We start from the raw sequence: 12,101 nt of genomic DNA, 5'->3' as shown, positions 1-12,101 counted from the left end.
AAGTACCAATTTCACTTTCAAAGCATCAACAAACTCAAAATGCACCAAAACAGGGAAATCAGCAATTTAGAAAGACATTATAAAGAATATTAAATTTTTACGACAATGAAAACAAGCGTTACCAAGTTATTATTAATAATATCTTAGAAATATTATTTAAACTACTGATGAAATTTGAATCTAAAAAGAAATTTAAAACAATTGTCGTACAACAGTTCTATATTAACGGAAAAACGGTATCAATACATTTCCATTATTGATATCCAATTATCATTATAATTTTCCCGTTCAGTGATTACGTAAGCAAGACAAACCTCTTTACTAAATTAACGTCTCGGCCATGTACGACTAGGAGTGCCACTCCAAATATTTGCTGGCACGCTAACTTAACGTCTCTTTCCAAATACCACCTATTATTTCAATTAAATTGGTACAGATTAAAAACAGTTATTTATTTACATAAATAACAATAATCTTAAAATATAGTAACTCAAGGCATACGTATTGAATATTGTCGTTTAATACTTTTGAGAAATAAAAATTTCGAAAACGTATAATTTCTTTAATTCATTATATTTATTCGAATAATAAGTAAAAAAAGTATTACATCCGCTAGTATAGTCGGCCACTCTGCCAAAAGTCTTTTCAGTGCCCGAAACTCCTGAAGTCAAAATAAGGAAGTCGAAGAAATGTAGTAATTAAGGCTTGAAGCGTTTTATTCTTTTCTAAAAACTCAACTCTTATTGAGATTTACCGCACCCTATTTGATCTTTATAAGTTCGAAAAGGTTTTTTCTGTTGCTTATCATGATTAATGCTCTCGAATTGGAGACGTTTTAAGGGTAAAAACGTGTAAGTACATCAGACTATAGTCTATCGATTTCCGCAATAAATACCCCATACTTCTTGGAAGTTCCTGCTCATGGTCTCAAAGCAACTTTTAATGGGGGAATCATAAACTATAAAACAATTCACAAAATGTAATAAACTTATTTGCGGTTCTTCAATAAAACCAGAGACAATTTTGAAAATGTAACAATACCGTATCGTAGATATATAAATGTATAAGATTTATCGCTCTTTAGGCAACCCAACTTACAGTGTTCGGCAACATGCAATATTCAACGTTTGATTTCTGATATTATAACAACCTGGTATCACGAGAATAGCATTGATTTTTAAATGCCTATGTAAAGGTAGTTTAGAATATCGTGGGCCATGACCTTCAATTACGAATTGACAAAACTCCGTCTGTACATTGATTTCTATCGCTATCATCTGGTCGTCGCCGCTTACATGGCTAACAATTCAGTTAACGTATTTGAAGTGGTACAATATGAATGCAAAAAGGTCAACCCTCGCACATTACGCGACCCAGGGCATTTTAAAATACCTCTAAAATGTAAATACCTACCTATGTATGTATGTAACTTCTCTTCAATTATTTACAAAAATTTCTACAAAGAAATCAACCTCCTTTATCAATAGCTTAATATATAGCTATCGTATCTATGTTCAAAGGTATTTAGTACACCTAAAAATATTATTAATAAATAATAATAGTATTCATTTGATAGCTACGAAGTAAAGTAGGTAGCTTTCTAAAGCAATATCTTTTTGTACCTTTGGTAAAAGTGAATCTACTTTAGCAGCAATGCATTGTGGAATTCCGACAGTTATGAAACAATTTAGTAAAAAACATTACCGTGCAAAATTCGCTCGCGGCACGAAGCTGACTTTTAAAACAGCATGACCATGAATGAATTTTGGATTTAATCTATCAACACTTTCAATAACTGTGTTGCATTGGCTTTCAACAGGTAACAGAAAAATTTTCCACTTCAGAATATAATCACAGGAAATCCCAAATCCCAAATGTATCAGATGTCTACTTACTAACAGTTCCTGAATGGAACATCGTAATACATAAATCTATATACCGGAATATTAACTTCTTTTTAAAGTCTGGATTAAATTTCTTATAGGTGATAGATGAATACGGAGCGGCATGGCCTAGAGCTGGGATGGCGAACCTTTACGTATCGACGTGCCATTTTTATAAAGAAAGGTTTAATCAGGTCAAAGATGTGCCATCAAATAATTTTGTCTTTGTGATTATTGGAAAAATAATAATAATATCAACTTAAACATTTTTATTTACTACAAAAAAATAGGAACATTTTGCAATGTTTAAAGTAAAATTAGTGTTACTTTTGTTGTTGCAGATTAGATGACAAATAACTTATGTTAGGGTTGTAAGATGTTACTTTTAGTAGAATGCATGCTGAACTGGGGTTATCTGTCAAACGATTTCTAGCCGAGTTTTTAATGTTATTCATCTCTGAAAATGACTGGCATGCATAGGTTGAGGAAAAAACGTTGTCAAAATAGCATAAGCCAGCTTCTTCAAACAATTAAAAGTGTTTGGTAACGCATTTCATGTTTCCAAAATTTTGTTATTAGCATTTTCACTTGTATTACCTGCCAATATTTCTGTTTCAATTAGTTTCCTTGTTTCAATAAAGTTTTGGATCCATATTGAACTAGACTTTATGATTGATATTAGTGACGTGCCTAAAATATTGTGTCGCGTGCCACTAATGGCACGCGTGCCATTGGTTCGCCATCCCTGGCCTAGAGGTTTAGACCATTGTTTAGCATTCAGGAGGACGCCGGTTCGATTCCGGGTCCGTCTGCCTTGGTCCAAGTTTTTCTGTGGTTTCCTTGGATCACTTAGGCAAATGCTGAGGCAGTAATATTCCACAGATAATGTTTCATTCTCTTCTGTCTTCATTTCGTCCGTCTCATCTTTCTCACCCGAACCACCACCCACCCATTCCCACGATTCCTAAACGCAGGCTGAAGAGGGCCTTCCGCTCTACCCTCCGGCGTATTCCGGAGGGACTACCCGCCCACCAGCATTACTGGCTGGTGGGAATGAAACACCCAAAAGTTTTATTTTTTTTTTAGATGAATAACATACAGAAAGTGGATTCGATCGTGGGATCTCGATCGCTTTTTAGTCCTAAAATATTGGCGATTAAGTCTTCCTAATTTCGATATTGACATCATTCCAAAATAGACTGCGTGAAGCAGAACCTTCGACAAAATTACTTATTTATCTGTCATTTTAATGCGAAATGCAAGATGCAAACAGGCATCACAGATTAACCGAGCGAGCTTACTTGTTTATCATTTTTTTATTTAGACTACACAATTATTCACGAAGTAACCCAATGAGTTTTACTTGCCTCTATCATTTTAATGTAGGCAAGATCGCTGGATTAATTTGATATACTTCTATACAAAAATCAAATACATAGAACGTGTCTCAAGCTGGCAGCTCTGCGAAATGATCGAGCTCCATGGAACTAAAAACGCGTGCCCGTATATTATTCAAAATGTTGATAAAATAATAAAAATGACCTTATAAATGAATGTAAAACGATCATTGGAGCAATACCGCCAGAAATAAAACTAAACAAAAGCATAAATCAAATTATTCTAATGAATTGACAGTTAAGGGTTGAAAATATTACTTAAACCGTTTTTAAAACTGGATAAAAGAGAGAAAAATTGTTATTAGCAAATTAATGTGTCAGTAAGTACTGCGAAGGATTTGAAAGGTTGAATGAATTATTAACACTGTTCTAAAAATTTCAAAAGCACCGTTTCGAACCTTTTCAATTTCAAAGTGTTATCTTAAGGGTGAATTTGCTAATAACAATTTCTTTTGCATTAGAAAATTTCTAGCTAAAATACACAGAGCAAGGATTTCACAAAGTCACTGTCTAGTTTAAAAATTTTTGAACGATTTAAATAGATTCTCTAACCTTTTATTTGTTAGTAACTTTTGCTTCCGAGAATTTCGCGATGGAGCACACCAAGGAAGGTTTCACGAAGTTGATTTTTATTTTTAAAATTTTTTCAACAATTTAGGTTTTTTTTTGAGTCCTTTAACCCCCTAAAAGCTTATCGACACAATGATTTGTCAATAGCAATATTTATAGCTTTTGCTTCTTATAATTTCAAACTAGTACACAGAAGAAGATTTTACGAAGTTGCTTATGTAGTTTTAAAATTCTTCGAATGGTTTAAGCATATATTCGACTCATTTACACCTCCCCCCCAAAACGCCAATAAATTGTTGATAACAATTTTTATAACTTTCATATCTGAAATTGACTACAGTCCCGAAATCTCAGGATTAGAAATAAGGACCTGGATTGAATTCCCTAGATGTAGCCCAGTACGATATGTATTTCTTTATATTTGAAAACAATTCATTAGTTACAATGTTTAATTAAGGAATAACTGGGAATATCATGATTTTGCGTATTTTAATTTGCAATTAACGACTATAAATTAACAAATGTCTTACAATTTAGCCCCTATTATTAAAACCGATGATTTTGGGTTTCCATGGCGATCAGTTCAGATTTCCCCCGAAGGAGAGACCTACAAAACTCGCGAAACGTTGACAGAAAATACTTAATTATAAAAATTTTTTTTCCAGGAAGCGCATAATATGGTTAGACAAGCTAATGAAAAACAACAAACCGCGGAAAAAAGCCTAAAGGAAAGTCAAATGAAGGTTGACGTTCTCACGGCTGAAGTGGCTGCATTAAAAACTCTTGTGCTCACATCGACACCTAGCAAGCCAAACCTACATTTACACCCTCACCTTGACCTAAAATCTAAAGAAGATTCATGTATGTATTGCGTTTGGTTAATCTTAAGCGTACCAAAACGTAAAAAATACATTTATGTTCATATTTGAAATAGTAATTTCGCTGAACACTTTGTATGACTTTTACATTTAAGTTAAATTTTCAAATAAGTATCAATGAAGTTAAAATTTCATAGTGTTTATTATTTGGTCTCATGCAACTGACTATGGACCTTCATACTAATGAACCTAATCTTTAAGTTACAAATTGTAAGATTATTTCTTAACTTCTTCCCTTACACGGGGGAATAGAATAATCACCAAAAAAAAAACAATTTATCTGATTTCTCAAGAATAGTCGATCACAAATTTTCGAATTTGGAGCAAAAATAAATTATTTCATCTTGCAGAATACTGCAAATATTACCTAGTTATGTAGTTATTATTAGTTATCTATATACACACAACAATCAATAGATTCGGGGAAACTATTGGATAGATTCCATATGTTTTTTATTTATTTTTCACTAGTTTAGTTTTACTCTTGGCAGGGACATAAAGATGTAGGTGGGAGTGGGTGGGTCAAGGTTCATACATTGAAAGTTCTGACCATTTGCGGGTTCACCCTGAATATTAAAATAACTCGTTATAACGTAAAGTTTCAAACCCAGTTCAATTTCACAATATCTATTATTACTTCTCAATAATAATCTTCCTTTTAATATTTTGTTTCCTTGACTTTCTAATAGGTTTAACTCCCTCGAAGACTCATAGGAGATCGCCATCTCATTTTAATCTTAAATATGGACGAGAAAATTCTCCCCCTGAATCACCAGTAAAAGAGGTTGGTCCCCCAATTAGTCTGGGATATGAAGGACTATCAAAAGATGAATTGGAGGTAAATATTTAAAATTAGAATAAACTTACTAATAACAAAATCAAGGGGACAAGTTATTTAAGTACGTAATATAATATATGTAAAATACCGACTATAATTTCAACAAACACTGTTATTGTTTAGTTGTTCTTTGAAGTCTCATTTTTCGCTAGGTAGATACAAATAAAATTAACATAGATTTAAATTTTAGGTGGACCCAGTTGTTCACGGAAAATTTTTAACATGGAAACATAAGCCCACACTTGACAAGAAAGATCCATTTGTACAACACATTTACGCTGAAGACATTGAGCAGTGTCTTAAATTTCCAAACGCGAAACTTTCGGAAAAAGTTAAAGCTGCAGTTGAAAATGGAACGATATTTGTCGAAGCTGTCAGTGAAAAGAATAAAGCAATGTTTCCTAAGTAAGATTGATATCGGTTTAATAGAGAAGAAATAACTTAACGATTAAATGTTCAATTTAAATTACAGAAAATGTAGTCTATTGGAAGTACCAAGGCTGTGCTTTTATCGCATCAATATAGGAGAAGAAAATATATGGTATAACATCTCTCAAATTTGTAGAAATAGAGTAAGTACCTACCTTTAGTTTCTTTTATGAAGAAATGTTTAATAATCGTAAACAATTGAATGCATGATCATTAATTATTGCAATAATTGTCAAAAAGCAATATCATTTGTTTGAAGATTCGGAATAAAATATGGTCGATGGATTTTCCTAATAAATGGTTATTTTATTTCAGATAATTGCCGTCTGTGATCTTCTAAATTATCTTAGATACATAGAAAGAGGATTAGTTAAAAGCTCTGGTAAGTAATGCAAATAAGATTGCGCAAGATAGCAGGACGCATCGGCGATTGCAAATTCGGGTTAATTAATTTTTAATTAATTACAAGGGTAAAATCGGCCGAAAACGTTTCGTAACCCTCAAAAATAAAATGTAAATTCGGTCGGTTTGTGTCCAGGTACCTTGGTTGACGGTAGCAACCACGACAGATATTTGAATTGTTTCGCTTAACTCAAGCGCGAACAGTAAAAAATGATAGGTACATTAATATTAAGTACTAAGGGAAAAAAGTACGCCACTGCCGCCCAGGTGTAAATTGCCACCCGAACTGAAGGCTAAGGCGGCAATTTCCCGGAGGTGGAGGTGATGTACATTTGTACCATACCCCTACCGAAAATATGATCAGTTTTTCACGCGCGATTTTTCCCGATTTCAAGGAATAGCGTTTACTGATAGGAAACTATTTTGTAATATCATGATGGTAGTTTATCCATTCTTAATAAGGAGTAGATGATTGTGATTTTTTACCCTAGAGCAAATGTTGTGCTTTTTTGTTGTTACACTGTTAGAAATTAATTAGGTACCTATCTAATATCAAATCCTATGCAAAACTCTCTGTAGAGTCTATATCTTATTATTTTATACTACTGCATCACCACTTCTAAATTATATTTTTTTAAATAACAATCTTCAAACAATAAGAAAGGAAATTCTTCCCTTGCCTCGAGTTTTTCAATCGACCGTTAAAATCAGTATCATTAGTTGACTGGCGCTTAACATAAAAAAATGAATCGGTACAATAATCAGTCTACCTCCTTAAAAATTTAAAAGAAGAATTCAGTGGAACGGTAGTTTCAAATAATATCTTCATTTTTGAGATCCCAATGTTCTGAGATAGGTTACATAGTCAAATTTTGCAAAATGCCTTTCATGAAACAACGTTGTCTTGTCGAAGAAGATAGCTAAATAAATCCGTAGGTACCTAATACTTAGGTAATTTTGAAACGAAATTTTACGTAATTATTTGCAAATGTATACCGTAAATAACAAATAATATTTTTTGTTTCTTTTTGTGTTACAGTGCCTGAAATATATTGGGAGATAATTCGTCTTCGAAAAAGTATCGCTTTGGCCAGGTTGGGATTGAACTTGCAAAGTTAAGACTTGCCGGGCTATGGAAGATGCGCAATTCGTTTGTTCTTACTTACAAGTGCCAATTTTACAAGATTAATAAAAGAACTTTAAGTTTATACCTAGATAAAAATAGAGTAGGTACATTAAAGTCTTGTTACCAAAGATTGGTGTGCTTGCTTAACCAGTACACAACGCGAGATATTCCGTACTATTTGTAAAAAAAATGAATAATGCATGTTTATTTATTTATATGCATAAATTATGTAATATACAAACATAGATAGGTGCCATTAATTCTGATCAAATCGCAAAAGTTATATCAAACAGTTTTTGCATTCCACTTTCATCAACTTACGATTAGGTAGAGAAATGTTTGTACATGTACAACTAATTCATAATATTACCTATAAAATATTGCTTAAAACCTTTGTATAAACATAAGCACAAATTATGACAAAACGAATGATTTTTAAAATTGCTGTTGGTACTTTTGGATTAATATCCAAGTTTTAATGGTGAGCAAGTTCATCTACTATGCTTAACAAAAAGGTAAAGAATGTTATAATAACCCATTAGTTATTAGGTGCAATGTCTGTTGATTGTTGAATATCATTACAAAAGTATAGTTTCGTTTTTACTTAGAAACCGGTCAACTCAAATGATTACTTTATTTTTGTAACTATTATTCTGTGTACATAATAAAAAAGTACCTATTATTTCTACTATTTCATTAAAAAATTTCTGTACAGCAAAGCCGCTTGTTAAATACGTACTGATTAATAAGGAGGAATTATTTTTACTTTGGCTGTAAAATCATTAATATTCTTGACTAAATATTTCCTACCTTATTAAGTATCATCATGTCTCTTTAATTATTCTCATCGGAAACAGTTATACGTATGTTTAAATTGTCTATACTAGAAGCCCGTCACTGAATCGTAATTTTACACGACACTACATTTCGCGTTCAAAATATTTAAAAATTATCACACGACCGCAAACCACGAGTACTCTAAAGAAATGATCTATGCACATTTCAAAGTAGCCAACGAAAGAAACCCTTTTAGGCTTGCGCGTAATGCAATTGCACTTTACTGGATTATTATTGGTCAAAGAATCGTAAATTTTTTACACATAGAATGGTCAGAGAGTGCTCCACTGACAACACATATTTAAACCGAATATAAATACAGTATCTCACAAATACCATCGAATAATCTAAAATACATCTAGGGTATAATACACGAATAGTCACAAAGAATATTAGGTTGGGAAAACTCCCCGATTTGAAAAATCGGGACAACCTCAAATGACAACATTAGCAACCACTATCTAGAATCTAATACCCTTCTACTAAAAGAGATCTAGGCAAAATTAGGGTAACTTTGAAGGCGAGGAGGAATTATGTATAATAATAAATAATTTTTATATGCCACGTGTATTATATGTAAGTAGAAATCAATCCAAAATAAGGGTTGTAAAGTTTATTGGCTTGCAAAGCCCACGCAGGTGTGGGTATTTTTGGCTTAATTTGCACGTGTAACCCAAATTAGGAGAAGAAATGGAACTGTTAAATTGGACAGTATACACCAGGAGTCGGCAACCTTTTTTGGCCGCAGGTCAAAATCAACCAAAGTGCGAGTATTAAAGAGACGTTTGGGTCAGAGATATTTTCGTATTACAACAGTATTTTGGTAAATAATAAGATATACATAGTTAAATAAACTTCATTTATAAACTTTCCCTACGATATCAATGGCTCCCCTGATGCTGAACTTGTGACGTCAATTTACTCAAGTCTGGTTTATAGTTAGTCGTTTTAAGTCAAACACAAGTATCTGAATTTTCAATAGTTAACCTAATCCTGTGTTTTTGCTTAAAATAAATTTCATTTATGAAAATATTTGTTCACATTTATAAGTGGACCCGAATGTGGACAAAATGTCAAAGCCAATTTTTTTAATGATGAAAACCTCGTAGGAAGCGATGCCCAACATGTTGATATCACGAGAAAATGATTATCTTCTGTATTTTCCAAATCGTTCCCCAATTTCTTGANCATAATAAAAAAGTACCTATTATTTCTACTATTTCATTAAAAAATTTCTGTACAGCAAAGCCGCTTGTTAAATACGTACTGATTAATAAGGAGGAATTATTTTTACTTTGGCTGTAAAATCATTAATATTCTTGACTAAATATTTCCTACCTTATTAAGTATCATCATGTCTCTTTAATTATTCTCATCGGAAACAGTTATACGTATGTTTAAATTGTCTATACTAGAAGCCCGTCACTGAATCGTAATTTTACACGACACTACATTTCGCGTTCAAAATATTTAAAAATTATCACACGACCGCAAACCACGAGTACTCTAAAGAAATGATCTATGCACATTTCAAAGTAGCCAACGAAAGAAACCCTTTTAGGCTTGCGCGTAATGCAATTGCACTTTACTGGATTATTATTGGTCAAAGAATCGTAAATTTTTTACACATAGAATGGTCAGAGAGTGCTCCACTGACAACACATATTTAAACCGAATATAAATACAGTATCTCACAAATACCATCGAATAATCTAAAATACATCTAGGGTATAATACACGAATAGTCACAAAGAATATTAGGTTGGGAAAACTCCCCGATTTGAAAAATCGGGACAACCTCAAATGACAACATTAGCAACCACTATCTAGAATCTAATACCCTTCTACTAAAAGAGATCTAGGCAAAATTAGGGTAACTTTGAAGGCGAGGAGGAATTATGAATAATAATAAATAATTTTTATATGCCACGTGTATTATATGTAAGTAGAAATCAATCCAAAATAAGGGTTGTAAAGTTTATTGGCTTGCAAAGCCCACGCAGGTGTGGGTATTTTTGGCTTAATTTGCACGTGTAACCCAAATTAGGGGAAGAAATGGAACTGTTAAATTGGACAGTATACAGGTATATACCCTATGCCTTTTAATACGAATATATTGAATGAAAATCTTGACCTGTTCATTTACACTTACAATTAGTTTGTTTTGCTTATAAGTACATCAAATCCAAAATGCAAACCTATGAAATTTAATAAAATCTTTGTATATCTTATACTTTATTTTCGGAACTAAAGTGGGTCACTCGGTGACCCACGAGTCATAGGTTGCCGACCCCTGGTATACACCCTATGCCTTTAAATACGAATATATTGAATGAAAATCTTGACCTGTTCATTTACACTTACAATTAGTTTGTTTTGCTTATAAGTACATCAAATCCAAAATACAAACCTATCAAATTTAATAAAATTGGATAACAAATAAGTGTAGGTACTGTATTTTAATGACACAAAGTCGTATTACTTAACATTAAGAAAAATGAAAAGAAGTGTGTCTTACTGTATATTGTATCTTACCTACCTACCTGAACAAAAAATGCAACAAGAAAGTTAGCAAATCAAGGGTTAATAAAATAGAGATGTTTGGCGTCCAAGATGCAATAAATCATTCTGCGATGTTTACTTAAGAGATTAGGGTGTTTATTTTGCTTAGCGCCAAGTACTTATACGCAGGTAGAAAAAATTGTATTTGTTGTAGAAAACAATATTCCGAAATATTAGCATTAAGAATTTGGATAAAACTATACATAAATGTATGTATAAAATTACATATTTATATTACATTTTTGCTTCTAGCCTTGGTCAATATTTCCGGAAGAATTTAGGATTAGATACCAAAATATTAATTTTTTTTATTTGATGGTATTTAAATAAAAAATGGGTATAAAATAAAATATTTATTTCAAAATCTACCTTAAAAATACACAATAAAAAAACGTCAGAACTATTCTTATATGCACGCTTTTACATAAATCTAATGAATTGTTAGTAAACCGTTATTCTTTCGCTAAAGCCATTTGTAATAGGGACATTACGTTGATTGATGACAAATCCGCTAATACCGCTTCGATATTTTGAATATCTTTTACCCTAAGTATATTATTCTTCCTAAATACTACAATTGACGTTGCTAAAAGTGGTATTATTTCTAAAGAGTCGTAAGCCAATATAATGTCCCATAAATAAAGAAGCTGTTCTTGAGGGAGATATCCACTAAAAGCCCTCATTATCCATTTTACCACAACTTTAATTCTGCAATATTAAGAAAATAAAGCTGATTTATCTATTTAGTAAATGATATCAAATATCAAAAAAAAAGCCATCTCATTTTAGTTTACTGAAAAAAAGTCAGTAGTCGCATAAGGATGCCTCTCCTACCTATAAAATAACTATAAATTGTATTTTGCTATTTCCTTTGATTTTTAAAATAACAAAACTTGCGTTGCATAAATATATAAATCTTGATCTTCAATTATGACAAGGAATTGCCAATAAGTATGATATAATTAGGGTTGCCACCTTTTCAGGCTTTACATAAAGTATTTCTCGACTAAAAGGTTAAAAAAAAATACTCAGCATAAAAATAAAGTATTTTATTTTTTGTTTTTAAAAACATATTTTTTGTTACACCTAGCAGCCAGTAACAAATTGCTGTCGCTCTTAAATACATTAATAGCCTCTAAACATGGCAAACAAAGATTTAAGTAAACTAAAAGTTCATTT

At 32.0% G+C, this 12,101-nt stretch overlaps 1 protein-coding gene across 1 annotated transcript in view; it reads left to right on the top strand.

Annotated features, from left to right (window-relative positions):
* The window catches only part of LOC108737796 (guanine nucleotide exchange factor for Rab-3A), a 48,646-nt gene extending 40,933 nt beyond the window's left edge, over positions 1 to 7,713 (top strand). The window contains exons 4-9 of the mRNA XM_018470897.2: positions 4,516 to 4,711; positions 5,418 to 5,566; positions 5,757 to 5,971; positions 6,039 to 6,138; positions 6,311 to 6,377; positions 7,437 to 7,713. Of these exons, the coding sequence (XP_018326399.1) occupies positions 4,516 to 4,711; positions 5,418 to 5,566; positions 5,757 to 5,971; positions 6,039 to 6,138; positions 6,311 to 6,377; positions 7,437 to 7,516 (807 nt within the window). The 3' untranslated portion in view covers positions 7,517 to 7,713. The remainder of the gene's footprint in view (positions 1 to 4,515; positions 4,712 to 5,417; positions 5,567 to 5,756; positions 5,972 to 6,038; positions 6,139 to 6,310; positions 6,378 to 7,436) is intronic.
* Positions 7,714 to 12,101: the final 4,388 nt, after the last annotated feature.

This window comes from Agrilus planipennis, unplaced genomic scaffold, assembly GCF_000699045.2.
Source record: "Agrilus planipennis isolate EAB-ADULT unplaced genomic scaffold, Apla_2.0 scaffold183, whole genome shotgun sequence".
Classification (NCBI taxonomy): domain Eukaryota; kingdom Metazoa; phylum Arthropoda; class Insecta; order Coleoptera; family Buprestidae; genus Agrilus; species Agrilus planipennis.
The sequence above is the reverse complement of the archived record's forward strand: the minus strand, read 5'-3'. Positions and strand labels throughout refer to the sequence as shown.